This window comes from Jaculus jaculus, chromosome 17 (assembly GCF_020740685.1).
Source record: "Jaculus jaculus isolate mJacJac1 chromosome 17, mJacJac1.mat.Y.cur, whole genome shotgun sequence".
Classification (NCBI taxonomy): Eukaryota; Metazoa; Chordata; class Mammalia; order Rodentia; family Dipodidae; genus Jaculus; species Jaculus jaculus.
Window position 1 is genome coordinate 65,303,439 of NC_059118.1, and position 21,710 is coordinate 65,325,148.

The 21,710-nt window shown below is 48.7% G+C and overlaps 1 protein-coding gene across 1 annotated transcript in view; it reads right to left on the reverse strand.

Annotated features, from left to right (window-relative positions):
- Positions 1-21,710, reverse strand: part of Cdyl (chromodomain Y like) — a 122,622-nt gene that overhangs the window by 11,421 nt on the left and 89,491 nt on the right. Inside the window, exons 3-4 of the mRNA XM_045137001.1 lie at positions 5,211-5,467; positions 4,113-4,285 (exon numbers count right to left, since the gene is read on the reverse strand). Of these exons, the coding sequence (XP_044992936.1) occupies positions 4,113-4,285; positions 5,211-5,467 (430 nt within the window). The remainder of the gene's footprint in view (positions 1-4,112; positions 4,286-5,210; positions 5,468-21,710) is intronic.

Genomic DNA, 21,710 nt, shown 5'->3' on the forward strand with positions numbered 1-21,710 from the left:
ACACCCACAGGATGGGCCACAGGTTTTGTGAGATGGGGCATGTTGTGGAGCTGAGAAAGGGCAAGTGTGAGGGACGCGGAAGATCAGGGCCGCAGGAGTCAGCAGCTTGCCAAGGCCTCGTCTGCAAGCTCAGCACCGCCTGGGAGAGGGGTTGTTGGAACTCTGAGCAAGAAGTAACTCATTCAAATGAATGAGGCACACTAAGACTTCCCAAATGAGAAAGCCCGAGGCATTGTTGGAAAGATCACACTGGGGTTTAATGATACAAAGAAAGCCAGACAACCTTTTTAGCAGCCTCTTGAAACAGCTTAGAAAAACTACAGTTCACTGCCTTTGAGGATCAGAGTTCTTGGAAAGATAACCACTGAATGGCCTTCATGATACGGAGTAGGTGGCCCCAAAATGGATCAGGGGCCCCGCGTGGTTCATTCTCATAAGCCTCACGGAAGTACAATCTGCCCCAGTGCTAAAACACCTACACACGCCAAGGGGGCACAAGTTAACATGAGAAGAACGGTCAAACTTATTGTAAGGGTAAAATGATCCCAGAGAGGCAGTAAAGGGGATAACAAGTCACTGCAATATTGCTCTCTGCCATGCTGTTTGTATAAAACTGTTTTGAAAGTGTATGATGAGAAGTTGAAACGTGGATTTTAGCAAGCTGGATAAAATTTTTTTGTAACTGAAATTTTTATTGTCACCTGGAATTACTTTCGATGAATTTGAAGGGTCTTTCTGGGAGGGGTCTGAGCCTACCTGCCCACTCTGGAACAAAGATCTTTCCTTCCCAGAGTGAGCTTAGATGCCAGATAAAAACTTGGTTGCAAAGAAAATTAAAAACCTCTGTGGAAACATTCTGTCTAGAAGGTACTTCCCAGGGCCAGGAAGGCTTACTCCTGTGAGTGTTAAGTCAAGCTACAAGGCCCCCAGAGGTGGAAAGTAGTGACTGCCCCGGGCCTGGTGCTGCAGCCCTCAATAGCCAACCCACTGCTTTCGCCATTTGCCAGGTATGAAAAAGTGTGCACATTTCATAACTTTAAAAATCAAAGTGTACACACATTCAACTGTATGCAATACAACGCTGAATTCACGTGGCGCCTTTCAATTATTTGTGAATTGAGCTAAAGGTTAGGCTGGGTTTGGCAGGGAAAGGAAAGCTTTATAATAAAACACAATTCCTGGGAAGAACATTCATTAATTCAGACATCAAAAGAGTGACATAAGCACCTAGCAGGCTAGGATTGTTTGGGGAAATAAGGCAACGAGGAGCTGGGCGTTCTTAAGAGCCAGTAGTTTCTCAAGTGAGCTAGATAGACAGGGCTGCCTGAACGGGGCTCATCTAGGGCGCTGCTGGGCCAGAGACCCCATCCACGTCCCGCAGCCCCTTAGCGCCGAGCGGGGGCACGGGGGCTCCCCCTCCGTCGAGGGACCCCAGGGCCTCGCATTTTCACTAAGGCGCTGGGCATTTCACTGCAGTGAACCCTTAGAACGGTCATCACCACCAATCCCACCAGAGAATCAGCTGTACCTGGACAGCCAACAACCTAATGTCTCAGCCAGCTTTCCTCTTTCCTACCTGGCTTTGACAAGCTTGTTACAACGAGGTCCTCTGCCTCAAAGCTTTAGGGGCCTAAGAGGGACAGCGCAACAACAAGCATGCGGGCAGCCATGCGGGAGAAAGGCTAACCATCTGGCGGGAAAAGTCACACCACCAAGCCGCATTCACTTAAACTAGAGACAGGATACAAGGAAGCAGGACAGCCCGATGCGAGTGCTGGGACCAGGAGCAGGGAGCTAGCTGGTGGAAACACACTTAAAAAAGCTAGCCCAAGCCTAAGAAGTGGACACATGACAACTGCCTTCACTGAACTTTTGTTTCACTGACTCTAGAACCACCAGCCTCAGCTGCTGTCCAGGGTGACCAATCACTGGAGGGAGGAGCAGGCTGAGCAGGTGAAGCTGGGGGGAGTTCCTCCCTAGGGAAAAGAGAGCCACACTCAGAGGTGCTGGCTGGCTGCAACCAGAGGGCACAGTATCCTGTGGGTTCGGTGTGGGCCAAGGAAGTTCTGCAGAGCCCCTGTACGAGGTGGAGCAGTTTGGATACGAAACTGCGAGTTAGGTTCCCATAATCCATCCTGATGGAGGGGCTAAGAGTGAAGGCTGTCTAAAGTGGTCTCAGTAATCAAACTGAATCACAAAATAGTGTCATCAAGCACTGGACCACAAGCTTAAAATTGTTTAGGTGATCAGAAGTATAAGATCAGATTATCAAACTTCATAATGATCAAGTTACAGTCACCCCAAGACTGGGACTGCGAACCACAGGGCTCAGGGAGACAAGCGAACACTGCCTTCCACCTCCAACGGGTGGGCACTGTCACGAGAGCCACTTGGGTGGTCTCTCCGCCATGCACTAGACCCCCATCCCTGAAACAAGTCTGATCCTGCTAACTACTATCTGCTACAGAATGGCTTAGGGGACCAGAGAGCCCAGGGACGGCCACGGGACAGTGTTTAACCCCAACCACTGGGGGGCTGCTCGACCTCAGAATCTCAGCTTCAACACTGCCAGCATAGGGGACAGCAGGGTCTGGAGGAGAGCCAGCCTGCTCCATTGCTATTGTAAGTCTGTATCACTTTAAATTTCCATCTTTCCAGGGACTAAAAACGCAAACGTAACGGTTTCTGCAGGTTCCCCAGAACGGTGGCTTTCTAGGGAGGGGACAGGGAAAGACATCCCCCTGGTTGGTGACTGGCCCCATTTGCTTTAACTAAAACTCACCTCAGAAAACAAGGACAGACTTTAATTGTGTGTGGTGACAGGCACAAAGGAGGAGGGGGTGTGCTCAGAGCAAGAAGGTCTATGACAGTGATTGAAACTCCAACCAGAGGGGAAGTGGACGTCTCTCAAAACTGGGGAAGTCTTTTGGAAAGGCAGCTCAAAACAACACTGTACGTTCGTTCATTTACCAGAAACAATCTGTTATCTGTGTGTGAGTGTGAAAATGCTTAGCTTAAGAAGGTCATGCTGTAGACTTGAATTTGTTAAGAAAAGTGGACTTCATGCCAGGCATGGTGGCACACGCTTTTAATCCTAGCACTTGGGAGGCAGAGGTAGGAGGATTGTTGTGAAGTTAAGAGGCCACCCTGAGACTAGAGTGAGACCCTACCTAAAAATGAAGGAAGGAAGGAACAGAGGGAGGAAGGGAGGGAAAGAGGAAGGAAGAGAGAAAGAAATAAAGAAAGAAAGACGGGCTGATTTCAAGCCAGGTAATAAGTACATGGCTGTAGCCTGAGAACTTGGGAGACTGAGGCAGGAGGATCAGGAGTTCAAGGCAAGCATTATCTATGCAGGGACACTCTTCTAAAATAATAATAACAGTAAAAGCCACAAAAGGAAAGTAAATTTCAATGCATACATATTTTAAGTATAATTTGTTTTCAAAATAATCTGAACTTTAAAAATTTCATTTTTAACAGGTTGTATTTTTTAAATATAATTTTATCTGTCATTTTAAAATTGAAAAGAAGAAAAACTATTTAGGAAAAGGCTGAACACATACAAGTGAACAGTAGATTCTCTAGTGAAGGGTATAAAAAGGGGAACTTTCTCCTGTGTATCATTTTATTTCTGTGTGTCACTGGAAATTAGGAGGAACTCAATGAGACTGTGCACTATTTATTTTCTGGAAAAAAAAAAAAAGCCAAACCAACTTGTCTTTATACTTGTACGCTCCTAAGGAATTGTCACAAAACCTAGACAGTTTAGAGTCAAGCAAATGGTATGTCATTATTTCGAGGAGAATGCATCTTTACTGAAGGGTCGAGGACAGAACACACAGCAAATAATGGGCACCTGGCTGCACGTAGTGTATGTAGACCTCCATGAGAATCACCCGGCCCTGGGCCTAAGCCAGCCTTCAAGCCGGTGATCTGCCCAAGGCAAACAGTAATTTATGCCAGGCATGGTATAGAAAAATACAGGTAATTTAATTAATTTTGCTACTAGTGCTTTTCTGAGGAAGAGCTACATCTGAGGCTTGTCCAGGCCCGTTTCCACAGAGGCCGGCTCACCGCACCCCAACCCTGAGGCGCCCTCCCCGCTTCGGTACCTGATAGCATCGGCCATCTTCGTGCTCTCTCTCTTCCTGTCGTCGGTGAGCCGGCGGATGAAATAAATGAAATCCAGGCCGCAGCAGAAGACGCTGCCCACGGCGCTGAGCAGCACCAGCTTGCTGTCGTCGGCCGCGGCCGTGTTCAGAGCGCTCTGGACCTCTTTCATCACCTGGAAGTCACCACAAGTTCAAGAGGTCAGGGAGCAGGCTGGGCACGGAACCCCGCAAGCACGTGTCGCTGAGCGGTCTAGTGCTACAGCAAGGCGTCCCCGGGCTGGCGCGCCACGTCATCCGCCACGAAGAAACTCGCACACTCCGCATGCCCTGCACTCGGGCCAGGGCGCGCGTGCCGTCCACTACATCGCAGCCAAGGTTACAAGTGCTGTCCAGTGGCGTTCCACAGTTTGGACAGCAGGTGGCATCTTCACCCAGTTCAAAGACAGGAGCTCAGTCCCAGCTTTTTTATTTTTCTTCTTCCTTTAACCAGCCTAGCACAGGTGGGACAGAGCTCAGCCGTCTGGTGTGTAAGTAAGCGTGCCCCGTGGCAGCGCACGAGCAGAAGGTAGAGGGTCTCTGGGGCGTGAGTCACATTTAAAGTAACCAGCCACGGCAGCCCGAGGCTGTCAGGACCAGCCCTGAACGGCCTGGTTTTGTGACTTGGCCACACTCCCACGTGCAGGGCTAGCTCCAACACCCAGACTCTGGAGCCTTCAAGAATGGGGCCAGGGCCCAGGGCATCAAGATTCTGACAAAAACCATGGCAGAGCCTGTAATGCACTTCAGGGAGGCCACGGGCCCCTGAGGCTCTGCAGAAGAGCTCCTGACCCGGGGTGGGGGTGGGGGGGCGATGGGGATGGGGGGAGGTGAACAAAGAGGCACAGAGCCACGGTTCCTATGGGAGCCACATCAGGAGAGTGTGCTGCCTAGCACCCACCTGCTGCGAGTTATCACCGTGGCACAAACGTGATGAGGGGCCAGGCTGCCACACGTCACCTGTCACCTCTGCCCAACTCGAGCCCTTAGCAAGAGGACACCAGCAGCGTCCAGCCAAGCAGGCTGGGACAGGAAGCACACAGCCTGGGGCGCGTCTCTCACCTCTGGGTTTAATGAGTTATTCTCTGATGATTTTGTGGACAACAAGATGTGAGTGAAGCCATCTTGCTTCCTGACGACAATATCTCTGTATCTGTAGGCGCTCTCTGTCTGCCTCACACTGAAACGCAACCGCTTGTCAAAAGGCTGGTCTCTTCTGTCGTCAATAAATTTCCTTTTCCCGGCTGTAACTCCTGTAACAGACGTCTGTATGGTGGTGGTCCCATTGGCTGTTAGTGCATCCATGAACGGAGATGTACCTGCCAAGAGTTTGAAATCACAGTGGTCTGTGATGTCCTCCCACAAATCCATTCCCCAGTGTATCCTCTGAAGTACACCATAGCAAGATGCCCATAGCAAACCCAGGGCTTAATGTTATATTATACAAAAGTTAGAACCTCTCCCAAATTCACTTTTTTTGTTTGTTTTTTTGAGGTAGGGTCTCACTCTGGCCCACGCTAACCTGGAATTCACTATGTAGTCTCAGGGTGGACTTGAACTCACGGCAATCCTCCTACCTCTGCCTCCTAAGTGCTGGGATTAAAGGCATGCGTCACCATGCTCAGCTCCCAAGTTCACTTTTAATTTGCTTTACATCAGTATCTGACCAAGAAAACTAACTTCTTGCTTATCTGGATTAAAAAACAAGGCTTACAGGAGGGTAGGTGCAAAATTAGACTTCAGGCCACCTGCTATTTAGCCACACACATATGCAGCCACTGACATATCAGACCTCAGCTCCCTATAAACAACATAGATAAATAAGGGTGTTTTCCTTATGTTGTCTCACGTGACTATGTGGTCTGCCTACTGGTCCCAGTTCTACTTTTTCAAATATTCCTTAACTAGCTGAAGGCAGCTCTCCTTTGTCCCACCTATGCGCCTTCAGGTGCCATCACACCCCAGGCCACCATGGTCGCCGCTCTTCCACACACCTCAAGGCATGGGGTCTTCAATTTGCCTTCTGTGGTCTTCATGCGCGCTGGGCATGTGCTGTATACCCCTGAGTCACACCCAACACTCAATACTTTCAAGACAGTGACGTGACTGTGTCATTTAATATGCTGCTGGAAGGTATCAAAGTGTGTCAGCGGAAGACCTGAAAGTATGGTGAAGAATAATTACCCTCCCATCTCTATGACTTGTTGCTGTGTGGCAGTGAAGGCAGAGCCTCTGCAGGAGGGAGAAACCGAAAGAAGTGCATGAAAACGGAACACGCTGCGCTAATACAACAGCAATACTAGTTTTCTGAACTCATGAAGTGCTAGCAATCAGAAGTATTTCCTCCAAATTAAAAGAAAATAGCCAAGGCTAACAGGAAACACACACGGACACTTTAGAGAAGCCAAATCTCCTGGTGAAGTATCCCTACTTTCACTCATCAAGTGGAAAGAACGTCAACTACCTTAAAATCTAAAAGGAAAATAAAAGCTGGGTGTAGTGGGACACACTTGTTATCTCAACACTCAGGAGGCCGAGGCAGGACTGTGAACTCAAAGACAGACTGGATGACTGGGCAGACTGCCTCACCTCGCTACAACCTGAAAGAATGGAAGGACACCCGGCAGACGCCTCCCAGGTAGGCGTCGTGTTTCTATCCTGAGACAGTGTTTTGCACCACTCTCCATCGGGACACCATGCTGTTCTCAGGCTGCCTCGGTGGTTAAAGATGCATTAGAATTCATTTTCCCAACCGGCCCTGGAATGGACACTCGTGTTTGATGAATTCATCCTGAGCAGTGGCCTGCGTCACTCCAATGTTGGTGAATTCACAGGGCAAGCTCCTAGTGGATTCCCAACCTGCAGCTTTTCTCCACCAGGAACATATGATGTTACCTGTCAGGCAAATGTTGCCGAATCCTTTTGAAGAGCTTATTCATTTGCAAGCAGAGCTAGAGGAGCGAGAATGGGCATGCCAGGGCCTCGAGTCACTGCAGACAAAGTCCACATGCAAGTGCCACTTTGTGCACCCGTTTCGCAGGAGAGTTCTTACTGCTGAGCCCTCTCTGCAGACCAGCCTTTCTTTATACTTCATCTTGTTTCTTTTCTCACATCCCACCCTCAAAACCTTCCAATCTCTTCTGACCAGAAACCCCCTCGTACCTGACCTGCTCACCCGCCACAGCTTTCCTGGTCTACACTCACTGGGCCCACTTTCCCCTTAGCCTGCCATTTCTCAACCCACTCCACTTCAGAGCCAGAGCCCACAGAGGCTGAGTGCAGACATGGACTGTGGACAATCCTGAGCCTGAGGCCAGGTGAGCAGGAGACAGGGGCCTCCACAGAAGGAGTGACCACTCAAGGGAGCCACTTCCCAGCTCAGAAGAGGGGATGGGCCAGGCAACCCCTCCAAAGGGAAAAGAAATTGGTGGTAGTGGGGTGGGGGGAGAGAAGGTGGGGAGGACCCGTCTGTGGGGCTAGGAAGGGACACATTCAGAGAGGATGGAGGAGGAGCGGGGGTGAAAACATACAGAGTGCCATGCGCAGGTGTGTCCCGAGCGGTACTTGCTATGGACAAGTGGGAATGGACAAGAGGTACTAAAGGGGACCATGGAGGCTACTGACAAACTTGACCAAGACTTCGGTCAAGAGAACAGCAGGCTTGGAAGCCCCCACAGGACACAATGTAAGACGGGTGGAACTACAGAAAACCTCGTGTTCAAACTAGGAAATCAGTGAAAACACATGTTTAAGCAAAGCAGAAATACAATTGAAAGTAAGAGGATAATAACAAAATGGCTTTCCTGCCTAAGGAGATAGTACCAGGAATTATTATATGCATAGGCAAGCAGGAGACCACATGACTCGGCACTGGGGAGATGTGACTAGAGACCTCTGGAGACAGGAGGGGGACCCTGGCTTTCTCAGAGGGCTTCTGAGGCCACCCAATAGTGTGCTGGATCTTCAAGACTTACTTAGGGTAAATTAACTTTTTCCCCCTGAGGTAAGGTCTCACTCTAGCCCAGGCTGACCTGGAATTCGCTATGTACCCTCAGGGTAGCCGTGAACTCTCTTCTTTCTACCTTTGCCCCTTCCCCCCTAAGGGCTGGGATTAATGGCATGTGCCACCATGCCTGGCTGTGAATCAAAATTTTTTTGAGGTCGAGTCTCACTCAAGCCCAGGCTGACCTGGAACTCACTATGTAGTCTCAGGGTGACCTCGAACTCATGGCAATCTTCCTACCTCTGCCTCCTGAGTGCCACCATGCCTGGCTGAATCAGACTTTTAGTGGAGGCTCTACGTGAGCCCACATTCGTATGATGGAATCCTCATCTCTAAGGTAGTGCTGCCTTATGACCACAGCTGTTGAGTCAGGAAGCTCCCAGGAGACACCACGTCCACCAGTCCCTTGAACTTGAACGTTTCAGCCTCCAGAACTGTGAAAATGGAATTTTCTACGTTTATAAGCTATTTGCTGTATGGAATTGTGTTACTGCAGCCTGAATGGACGAGACACCTGCTGTCACCTGACTGTACTTCCTACAGTAACCCTTCCTGTCTAAAAGGCACAGGTCCCTTAACTTCTCTGATAGCATCCTTCCACAGACGCAGGGCCGCTAGGCCACCAGGCGCACAGCACCAGTCGGCAGGCACCTCACAGAAAGCCACAAGTCTCTGGGCAGTGATTCCCAGGGGCATCCATGGATCCATTCAGGCTCATGCTGACTGTGATAGTTAAGGTGTTGTCAACTTAATCTATTTAGTAATCCACAGGTTGCTCCTAGGAAGGATCAACCAAAGGAGGAGGTCTTTCCCCCAGGGTGAGCCCTTCCCCCAGAGTGAGCGGCCCCGCTCAGAGGGGGACTTGATATAAGGAAGCTCTGGGTAGAAGAGTTCCCTTTTCCTTCCTTCCACTTGGCTCCCAGCGCTGCTCGCTACCTTCTAGCGTGGATTGAAGACCAGTGTGGACTAAAGACCAACATCAACTGAAGACCCATGTGGATCTAAACCCAGCAGCCTCCAGGCTTCCCCGCACCATCTGCAGTGCCGGGTCAGGACTGCTGAGGCATCTGGACACAAGGACTGAGCAGCTACCAGGTTCAGTGATTCTCAGGCCTGCAACTGCTATTGGACTACTGTAAACTAATCCAATAAATTCCCTCTTTAAATAATTCATTCTAGCAATTCTGTTCCCCTAGAGAACCCTGACTAATGCACTGACCAAGACTACTTAACTTGACCTACAGCTTCTTGCATTAGAACCATGCCAATGAAAGACCTGGAAATGCCAAAATGACCCTGGGGGGAATGGGATAAAACGAAACACAATGTTAGAGGTATCACAGAGCTGCGGTATCTCCAAACTATACTACAGGGCCACCGTAACAAAACCAGACACAGACAAGTGGAATAGAGGACTCAGAAATAATCCTACACAGATAAAGCCATGTGGCTGTCAACAAAGATGTCAAAAATAGTTGGAAAAAGACAGCTTCTTTGAACAAATGGTGTAAGGAAAACTGGTCACCCACATGTGGAAGAATGAAACCCAATCCCTCCCCGTCTTACCTTGTACAAAATCAACCCAAACTAGCTCAGAGACCTCAATGTAATCCTAAAGCTCTGAGCTAGGAGGGGAAAGCACTTCCTGGCTTAGGCACAGGTAATGCTCTCAGAATGGGGCTCCAAGAGCTCGGGAAATACAACAGCGAGACAGCCGCCCGGGATCGCAGCAACCACCAAGGCCTGCGCACACAGGGAGGCGAAGGCGGGAGAAAGGCTGCGGCCAGGCTCCTGACAGGAAAGAAGAGCACAATCCAGCCCCGGCCCAAACCAAACCATTTAGTCAGTAAATGGGCAGATAAACTGAGCAGACTTTTTTGTTTTTTTTAAAGCAGAAACTGCCCAATTATAGAAAAAATGTTCAGCATCCTAAGCCATCAGGGAAATGCAAATCAAAACTACCCTGAGATTTAATCTCACTGCAGCCACATCAAGAAACCAACTATGACACAAGCTGGTGAGGAGGAGGAGGAGGAGGAGGAAACGAGCTCGAACACACTGCTGGTGGGAATGTACTTCAGTGCAGCCACAGTATGGAGGTTCCTCAAAACAAATACCCCCCAAAGGTGGAGTTACCCTCTGAGGGGAGCAGCACCGAAGCAATCAAGGTCAGCAGTGCACAGACACTCCCCGCAGTAGAGTCCACAGCCGCCCCGCGCGGCCTTCACCCGTGGTGGACGCCTCGGTGGCTGCTCTTTGCCAGCTGTGATTTTTCTGCTCATCTGATCAGAAGCCACACACCTCCCCAACCTGCCCATCTTGTGCTGGCTCCTAACATCACCTGCTCACATTACCCCACTGTTCTTCATAGCATCCCTAAAAGTTTGTCTTGTTAGACCTTTTTACCACATATTTTTTATTTGGGGGGGGGTATGGGTGTGTTAGGGTCTCTAGCCACTGCAAATGAACTCCAGATGCATGAGCCACCATGTGCATCTGGCTTACGTAGGTACTGGGGATTCGAACCTGGGTCCTTACGTTTTACAGAAAAGCGTCTTAACTACTACGCCATCACTCCAGGCCTCTCATTAGATCTTTAGGAGAGTAGTGCTCTCGGTGTGCTCACAAAAGCCTGCGGGCGGATTCCCCGTGTGGATCTCTCTCTCCCACCCCTAGTGGTCACAACACTCAGTAAGGCTACTACTTAATCGTGAAGCCCCTAGAAAGACAAGGACTTGTGACCTGCCGGACACAGCACGGCTAACCCAGGCACAGGCAGTCCCGCACTCCAGAGCAGAAGCGACTGCTGATGGCTGAGGAGGAGATAGACCCCTCACACCCAGAGACCACACACACTAAACGGGGAGGTTCAGTGACCCAAAGAAGCCACAGCTGCTTGTGGTTCCTTAAGGGCAGAAGCTCGGGATCACCAGCTAGCCTGACCTTCAGCACCCGAGCAGACCCAGGGATCCATCACGGGCTGCTTGCTTCCAGGGTTGACACAGACGCAAGTTGGAATGTTCTGCTTCCCTAGTCCTAAATATATTTCTTTAAACAGTTACATTTTAAAGTAATGAATTAAGGTTGATAAGTTTATTAAAAACAAAATGACACAAATCAACCACTACTAGCAGGTAAGAGTGAGAAAGGTAGCTGGTCTGTCCTTCACCATCCCAGTGTCTGTTCTGTGGCTGCCAGTCACTGGCTCCCACACTGGGGCCAGGCTAGGAGACTCTTCTCTCATGGTCACTTCAGTCTGACTGTGGCCCAGAAACTTCTAGGGGTGACGGGCAGGAGGCTCTGGGTTCTAGTTCCCTTGAGGCTGCTCTCCCACCCCACACAACAGCTTCTTCAAAGTTCAAGTTCAAAAGGCAGTTTCATGGCTCCCAGTATTTATTTCAGATATAACACACTACCAGAAAGTAGAGCTCACAGCAGGGGTATTGCACTGCTGTATCCCCTACGGTGGGTCACACTGGGGCAGTTTGAGAACGGAGTTTGTGAACACACCTGTGTGCCAAGTTCCTCTTGTGGGAGGTGCCACTGTGCTTCCAATATTCTCAAACCAGGTCATCTGGACGCTGAGAGCGCTCCAGCACCCATACCTGTACTTGACCACTGGATACAGTTGTCCGAAGCACAGCCCTGAGATTCAAGCTTGGCGGAACCCCTCGGCACCTGCTTCCTGCGCAGCCGCCTCTGCCTCGCACGGGCACACGGCCACCCCTTAAGAAGGCGGGCACAGAAGATAGGACACCTGGCTTCTGGCTGCCTCACCGGTCTGGCTTGGCCCTGGACTTTCCCCCATGTGGAGCCAGCGCCTTCCCTGACCTGCCTGTGTCTGCCTCGGTCTCTCCATTGGCTGTGATTGGGCCACTCCAACCTCTGGTGTCTGGTGACTGTGCTGCACACTGCCACCAGCCAGCCACAGGGCCACCACAACTTCTTCAGATGTTTTACTTAGTGACTCCCTACAAACTAAGAACCAGTATCTAAACACTAATGACTTTATACACATGCGAACAGCCAAGTGTTTTCATGACTCCGGGTCTCTTTCCCACCTCAGATGCCCTCTCGTGATACTAACCCAGCATCACGTTCCCCCCTCCAGGACCGAGCAGCGCCCCTCGGCTCTTCCACGTGCACCGGCACGGGGACCCCGACACCTTGTACAGCGTAACCTCACACCCTGGCACAGTGTCAATGGCAGGACAGATACAATCTTACAAGTAACTCATTCTCTCTTTGTTAAAGAACTCAAACAGTTTGGTCTCTAGCACCCATGTACAACTGCTGCGTGTGGGGGCGCACACCTGTACTTCCAGCACTGGGTGGGCGAGGCCAGGGGGACGACATCCGAGGTCACCCCGATCTCCTCGTGCACATGCACACTCACTGCATGTGCGCACGCACAAGGAAGAACATGAAGACCTGGAGATCATGAGAACACAAGCTGTGGCACCTTCAACTACAGCAATTTGCTTTACTCTTTCAGAGGACCACATAAAATATTTTACATGAAAAGTAATAAGGAGAGTTAAATTGAAAAATACTACTCTGAGACAAGAAATAGTACCAATCAGCAAGACTATGTAACTTTAAATCAAGTCTACCTACTTAACTACAACTTCCGAAAACAAGTAAGGCCAGCCTTATCAGGCCCCAAATTGCACAAGAATGATGTATTTGACATGCCAAGTGTGGCATGCCACCACCCACAGCAAGAGTTCTTACTCTGATGCATGAAGGAGCACCTTGAGAAGTCTGGGACAGCTCAGACTGGGACCTAGTATGTATGTCAAGGCCATGGGCTTAATTAATCTCTAGCAATGGCCAAACACAAACCAGCAATTAGGACCCCGGGGCCTCACTTGCCAGCCAGTCTAGCCTAAACTGCTAAGTTTCAGGCCAATGGGAGAGCATGCCTCAAATGAGGCAGAGGGTGCTCCTGACAATCAACACCTGGGCTGTCCTCTGGCCTGCACATTCATACATGCACCTGCACACACAAATATGTACTATGCATTACAATGTTTTTAAATTTTTATTTTAGTAAGGGGGGGGAGGGAGGGAGGAAGAAAATGGAGAAAATGAGAATGGTTGTGCCAGGGCCTTTAGCCACTGCAAACAAACTGCAGACACATACGCCACCGTGTGTATCTGGCTTTACATGGGTACTGGGGAATCAAATCCAGGTCCGCTTTGTAGGCAAACACCTTAACCACGGAGCCATCTTTCCAGCCCCATCAAAACATTCTTTTTAGCCGGGCGTGGTGGCGCACGCCTTTAATCCCAGCACTCAGGAGGCAGAGGTGGGAGCAGTTGGAGGCCACCCTGAGACTCCATAGTGAATTCCAGGTCAGCCTGAGCTCAAGTGAGACCTACCTCGAAAAATCTTCGACACTGCTGGTGAGAATGCAATCTGGTCCAGCCATTGTGGAGGTTCCTAAAACAGCTAAAAAATTGATCTTCCATATGACCCAGCTATAGCACTCCTAGGCATATATCCTAAGGACTCATCTTATTACCTTAGAAGTACATGCTCAACCATGTTTATTGCCGCTCAATTCATAATAGCTGGGAAATGGAACCAGCCTAGATGTCCCTCAACTGATGAGTGGATAGTGAAGATGTGGCACATTTATACAATAGAGTTCTACTCAGCGGTAAAGAAAAATGAAGTTATGAAATTTGCAGGAAAATGGATGGACCTGGAAAGTATTATACTAAGTGAGGTAACCCAGGCCCAGAAAGCCAAGCGCCACAAGTTCTCTCTCATATGTGGATCCTAGCTACAGATGATTGGGCTTCTGTGTGAGAAGGAAAAAACTCAGTAGCAGAGGCCAGTAAGTTAAAAAGGAGATATAAAGGGAAGAGAAAGGAAGGGAGGAGGGTACTTAATAGGTTGGTATTGTATATATCCAAGTAGAATAGATTAACGGGGGTGAAAAGGCCCAAAATGAAGTCAGGAGAAGAGATTGAGTAAAGGAAAGGTGGAGGGAGGGCTAATCAAAGAGCATGCAAATAAATCATATGGAATCCTCCAGTTTTAGACAATGGAACACTCAGGAGCCATAGATCGTTGTTAGAAAATTTTCAGTGCCAGGAATGGGATACCTCCAGTGAGTTGTTGGTCAGGGAAGTCCCTGAAGCCCCCAAAACATTATAGGCCACTGCCGAGGCCCTTGGTTTCCCACCAGGAATAGATGGTAAGACCCTATTGCTGAAGACTTCACATACTTGGGCTGCAAGGCCACTGAGAAATCCTGCTGGAACTGAGCTGATAACCTCTTCCATGTAGACCAGCTGACAGAAAGCTGGAAGAAGCCATTCTACATGTAGTTCAATGGAAGAAAGAGATTGGTTACTGCAAGCCTTATAATTGGCTAGCCATCCCAAATGAGCAAATGGGAGCAATAGTGGCATGTCTGTCATGGTGGAAACCAACTGCCCTCCAATTGGACTGGAGGCCCACTCCATGGGGGGAAACACAACCCTGATACTAAAAATTTAAAACAGGGTAGTCATGAGCCCTAGGGGTGTAACATCTGCTGATGTCTGGAAAAATGTATATAGTATGCTTATCAAACTGCCCAGTAAGCACTTCTCTTAATATTTATACCCTTCTATTAATGCTGCTCTCCCTTTGGGTAGAAAATCTTCTCTTTTCAGATGGCAGTGACTTTGGGATGACTCAGAAGGTATCATAGTGCTGGTAAGAAGTGGCTGGAGTACTAAGTAACATCTCGATCACATCTTCCAAGGCTCAGGGTCTAATGCCGAAGAGGTGGCGGAAAGAATGTAAGAGCCAAAGGAAGGGTAGGACTCTACAACATGCTCCCTCCAGACATAAAATGGCCTGCATATCCATGACCTCATAGTGCCTGACACTACCTACATAAGAGGAGGAAAAGACCATGACATCAAAGTAAAAGAGAGACTGATTGATGTGGAGAGGGGATATGACAGAGAATGGAATTTCAAAGGGGAAAGTGGGGGGGGGGGTAGAGGGAGGTTATTACTATGGGATACTTTTTATAATCATGGAAAATGTTAATAAAAATTGAGGGAAAAAAAAAAACAACTTTTTTTTTTGGAGGTAGAGTTTTCTCTAGCCCAGGCTGACCTGGAATTCACTATGGACTCTCGGGATGGCCTTGCACTTACAGTGATCCTCCTACCTCTGCCTCCCAAGTGCTGGATTAAGGGTGTGTGCCATCACATCTGGCTCACCTCACCAAAACATTTTAGTGGGAAAAAAAGTGCTGGTTGCTGTACCCTGGCAACCCTTGAGGTTCCTGGGTTGTAGTGTAGATTTCCTTGCAAACATGACCTAAGAACCACAACCCTGGCACTTGGTACCAGCCACTGTCAGAACACACATGGAGCCTGAAGCAGGACATCCTGAATACAGTGTGTGTGTATACATATACATATACATATACATATACATATACATATACATATACATGAATGAAATTATCTAGGGCAGGTGACAGCAGCTGCACTTCCTCCGAACCAGGAGGCGGCTCGTGTCGTCAGAAAGTTAAACAGTTCAGTAACAGTAAACAAATGGGGCGACGGCGCTCAGGAACAGGAAACCCAGCAGAATTGTGGCGCGCAGTAGTGACCGCAGGAGCACTCGCATGGCTTCCCTGACGGTCTCCAGCGTGGTGTGGCTTGGCTGGTTCTGTGGGTCATTCAGGCAAGTCAAAGCCTTCACCTTGTGAAAAGTCCCTCCGCACTCAGTGGTGAGGCTTCCCACCTCCTCCTCTCACTTGTCACCAAACACAAGAGGCAGGAGGAGGGAGTGTTGCTTATAGATGGCCCCACACAGGCAAGGGTGTGGTACCAGCTGCCCCCCAAATTTTCATGTCACTAGTGGAAACTCAAGGCCAGCCAATGGAGAGAGCGCCCAGTCCGATTAGTCTTGCTCTCCAGCTACTTCCCACCGAGTAAACAGGCACACGTGAAAGCCAGCCAGGAACACGTGAAGTGATGGGAAAGCGAGCAATGCGCATTCCTACACGGTTGGTTAAGACGTGGTGCACGTGGGCTTTCAGCTCCTACGTGCTGTGCATACAGTAAGCACTCAACAGTTCTCTGTTGAACATAACTGGTAACAGTGTGATACACAATGGAGAAACAGTTCAGAGATGCCACGTTCATGGCGCTCTGAGAAAGGCTTGCCACGAGCAGCCAGGATGGAAATAAGAGGCTGGAGTCAGCCTTGGACGGGTTTAAACACCACATTAAAAAATTATGGGCATAGTGCTGAAGGCAATGGACGATTATTAGACTATCAGCAGCAAATGACCCACCTGCCAGGAAAACTGAAAACCTGGCCCAGGCAGAGAGCAACGTACAAGATCTTCCAGGGAGCATAAAATGTGTTCTGAGACAGTTCAAAACACCCTGCAAGCTGACCTAACTCCCAATATATGTCTTAGAGTTTAGTTAGAAAAATATATATACTTGAGAGAGGCAGACAGACCACTAAGCCGTCTCTCTCTAGCCTGAGTTTAGTAAATTTTAAGGGCTCCACAATAGGGTCTTCCTATTAGCTCTGGCATCACTGTAACAAATTGGCCGCTAGGCACATCTCCAGTGAGCTGGACAGAGATGGGCTGGGCTCAGGCTGCTGAGGTTCCTCCCTGCCCTGGGTGGGGAGTTCGAAAGGAAGTGTACTAGGGTCACAGGTACTGTTGAGAATGCCCACTGCCCAGTCCTACCTGTCCTGAAGCTGCGTCGCTGTCGCCTGCCAGCAGGACTTGCAGACCATTGAGACCGGCGCCCACCGTCTTCCGGGAGACCATTCATGTTGGGGGGCTATTAAACACCCAGCCAACCCCTTCTCCTACGATCTCAAAAGCCGACAATGGAGTAATACACTGCCTCTGGCGTTTCACTAGAGCAGCTCCAACCGTGATCTCTTGTACTCCATGGAGCCGGGAAAGACCTCCTCCCTTTGCGCCCACACTGCTCACAGGATGCCCAGGAGTCAGGGCAGCATCTGCTGTCACTGACACACTGTCCTCAGGGCAATGACAGTAGGTGGTGTGTGTGGAGAGAATATCTCAGAAGTCCCGGATAAAGGACCAGCCAAGGTCACCTGGGGCAGTATGGGAGTATGGACACTCACCAGTTAAAGGCGCTTGCAAAGCACACTGGCCTGGCTCCAACTCCCCAGTACCCACGCAAACCTCGACAGAGTGGCACATGTATTTGAAGTTTATTTGCAATGGCAAGAGGCTCTGACACACCTATTCATTCTCTCTCTTCCTACCAATAAATAAATAGTATTTTCTTAATTTACTATGTCTACGTGCACAGTCAGCGACACTGGACAGACCCACAGTGTGCAGCCATCACTGCGCACATCAAACTCCCCTCCTTCCTCCACCCTCAAAGACTCTCCTCGTCCTGTCTATGGATCTGGTCTGGGGACCTCCAGTGAGGAGTTTCCTATTGGTTCCCTGCACAGCTTCTTTCATTCAGCATAAAGGCCTCGAGGCACAGCTCCATCATGTGGAAAGATCACATTGTTTACCTGTCAGCAGGGGACTCCCACGCTGGGCAGAAGTGGCTGTTCCAGACCCTTCACGGACATTCCTAGAAGAGGTCCTTTGGCTTTGCAGGCAAATGCCTTAACTGCTAAGCCATCTCTCCGGCCCTTGTTGTTACTCAGTCATATTTCAATCTTGTGACTATTTATGGGAAGTTACTCACACACAAAAAATGGATTTTATATGGAGGATAGCCTCAAAATTTAGAAAGTCTGCTATGAAAGCTCAACAGGAGTGTGTGTTCTCATAATCACAGCTACCTGAGAGGCTGAGGCAGGAGGATCTCAAATTCGAGGCCTGTCTGGGCAAGTTAGCAATCAACCTTCCTCAGCTATACCAGCAGGGAGAGAGACCTACCACCATGATGGGAAAGATGTGGACTCCATCCTCCTGATCTGCTCATTAGTGCCAAGTGCCAACGGGAGGTGGGAGCACAGGTTTTTATATATTTTTTTTATTTTTAGTTTTTTCGAGGTAGGGTCTCACTCTAGCTCAGGCTGACCTGGAATTCACTCTGTAGTCTCAGGGTGGCCTTGAACTCTCGGCAATCCTCCTACCTCTACCTCCCGAATGCTGGGATTAAAGGTGTGTGCCAAAGCCCGGCTATTTTTTTTTATTTTTTAATTTTTATTAGCATTTTCCATGATTATAAAAAAATATCCCATGGTAATCCCCCCCCCCACTTTCCCCTTTGAAATTCCATTCTCCATCATATTACCTCCCTATCTCAATCATTGGAGCACAGGATTTTTTAAACCTCAGGAGGGGGAAGCCTAAGAAGGTTCCACCCTAGCCCAAGTCTGAAGCTCAGACCCACACAGTAAGGTGAAGAACACAATTAAGAACTGAAAACTGGTAGAAGAGAAGCTAAAAGTTGAACTGATTCACTGAGTTACTGTTAAAGAGTTAACAGCTGAGGAGCTAAAACTTATCTTTGTCATAAGATGGAAAAATCCCACAGAAGGAACTGTCCAGAAAGGACCCAGTGATAAGAATGATAAGAAGGAAAGACAGTTTAGCGAAAACAAAGTAAAATGGAGCCACTGTTAGGGTGGCCTGAGGACAGAAATGACTGATGAACGGCCACATCTTGTTTGTTCACTTACCCCTCCCCCCTGGGCTATGAAAACTAGAAAATGGAAATAAAATCTCAGCTTGGGGCCCAAACTTTTTTGGGGGGGGCTACCTCAAGCTTTTTGCCCCCCCCCAAAAATAAACTACTTTCACTCATCCTGGTGTTGGAGTGATCTCTCCAGAGAATTTCTACAACAAAACCAAAAGCCCTGTAGTGCCAGGACAAGCTAAGGGCATGGGGAGGGAGAGGAGACTGCCCAGGACAGATGGAAGCTGATGGCAACACTGAGAAACCTTCCTGCAGCCTGAGCCACCGTCCTGGGCACAAGCCTCCTCTAGGAATCTGCAACTCAGATTTCGAGTTGACCCAGGGAAGCCACGACCACTCTAGGTATAAGTATTAAGTATCACAATCAGTCCTTTAGACAAATGTTCAGCATCCAAACAAATATTACCAAGGCTGAGCGTGGTGGTGCACACCTTTAATCCCAGCACTCTGGAGGCAGAGGTAAAAGGACCCAGGCCACCTTGAGACTACACAGTGAATTTCAAGTCAGCCTGAACTAGAATGAGATCCTACCTCAGAAAGAAAGAAAGAGGGAGGGAGGGAGGGAGGAAGAAATAACAGAATGGCAAAATGTCTCATCCCATCCCGGAAGGTGACTTCCCCACAGCCACTAAAGGTGGAGCTCCCAGGGTCAGGACTGACCCTCCGCTTCAGGGTGAGGTCTTCCTGAGCATGGAAACCCCAAAGTAGCTGCACCGCAGAGAAGTCTTGGACTGTGACCTCCCAGAGCTGCTACAACTCAAAGGCAGCTGCAGTGGCATCACAAAAAGCTCAGAAGCTGGTTTCTGGAACACACTTTTACAGTCAGTCCCAGGGGAGTGGGCTTGCAACTTTTCCCCAGATTTGTGGATTTCTCTTCACCCCTGGAAGGAATGTTTCAATTTCTAACCAACAGTGGTCAAAGTGGGCCCTTAATCATTCATTCCTATAACCTTGAGTAGTCTTGTGACCCTTAAGTTTCAGGTATCCTGGACTTGATTTCCTGAATCCCTGGAGCCCCCTTCCTCTCTTCAGGAGGGAATATCCCAATTCCAACTGGGAAGAGCCTGCTACACAACAACTTTATGTAAACAAACGTTTACTGCCAGAAAACAAGAGGGGTGCAGAGAATGAACAGCAAGAAGCACGGACACCCAGAGAGCTGGAGACCATGGTTGATAGCAGCTTCCCAGCAGGAGCAAAGGTTTTCGGGTCACATCATTAGATAGCCTGCTGAGAAACGCAAATAACAAAGAGTTCAGTGTAACCATCCTTCCACAGTGAGGAAGGAGTTAATGTATTCCCAGATGCTCTGCAATTAAAAACTACGGGGAGGGCTGGAGAGATGGTTTAGGGGTTAAGCCCTTACCTGTGAAGCCTAAGGGCCCTGGCTCAAGGCTCGATTCCCTGGGACCCACATAAGTCAGATGCACAAGGGGGCGCATACGTCTGGGGTTCCTTTGCAGTGGCTGGAGGCCCTGGCACACCCATTCTCCCTATCTGCCTCTCTCTCTCTTGTCACTCTCAAGTAAATAAATGAAAATAAACAACAACAACAAAATCTATAGGAGGCAAAAATAAATAAAAATAAAATAGTAAAAACAAAACAAAACAAACCCCGAAACTACAGGAAGGCTTCTGGGCTGCAATGAGGATGGTAGCAATCAAGTCAACCCCAGGAAGAAAGGAGGAACACTGATAAAGGGAAACACAAGTGGTAGAAAAAATGCAGGACAAATGTATTTTGGCTGGTAATTCTTCTCTTATCTGACCTAAAAGACATTTGCATGAGGCAGTCATTACATATCTATGCTAGGCATATAATTTGTGTGACAGCAGCAGCCAAAGGAAGGAGGGCAGAGTGGAGTTGTATAGGAACAAAGCTCTTTTATGCTACTGAACTGTAAATAATCTCCAGGGCAATCACTGAAAAACAGCTGAAACCGTAGAGCATATGTGGTAAAGTAAAGATGAAAAGTGACACACTAGGCTATATTTAACACACAGAAAGCCACGCAGGAAAGGGAGAGTAAAGAGAAGGGGCTGACGTAAATGCGCCCGTGTCGCTGTACCCATGCTGCTTAAATGGCTGGGCTGGTGGGCTCGACCACCGTCACTACGGAGTCAGCACTCGTGAGGTCAATGTTTCATACACTGGCCTTCTGCTTTTATGAGTCTAATTATCTACAGTGACTATTGTAGATAGTTCGATCCCCAGGACCCATGTAAGCCACATGCATAAGGTGGCACATGCACCTGGAGTTCATCTGCAGCAGTTGGAGGCCCTGGCGTGCCATTTCTCTCTCTCATGTAAACAAATAAAAAAAACTGCAAAACAAGCAAACCCCACAAATATGCAAAACCAAAGACATGTCATCCTCCAGATCTACCAATCCCATAGCAATGGACCCTGATGAGAAACTTAGATGAAAGAATTCTGAGAACACAACTAATCAACGGAATACAAGGTATAGAAATGGACTTAAACTAATACATGAAAAGACAGAAATGACGCTGGAAAGGAGAAGCACAGCAAATGAACAGCTCTATGGAAAGCCTCACCCTGTGAAATAATGGACTGTGGAGAGAACAAATCATCACATGAAAACAAGGCAGAGGAACGGGTACATTCAGTGAAGAACAGCACTTTGATATTTATTTAAAAGCTATAGAATGGGTGTGCCAGGGTATCCAACTGCTGCAAATGAGCTCCAGATGCATATGCCAACTTGTGCATCTGGCTTTACGTGGGTACTGGGGAATCAAACTTGGGTTCTTTGGCTTTGTAGGCAAGTGTCTTAACTGCTAAACCAACCTCTCCAGCCCAACAATAATATTTTAAAAATATGAATGGAACAACATTCAAGAGTTTT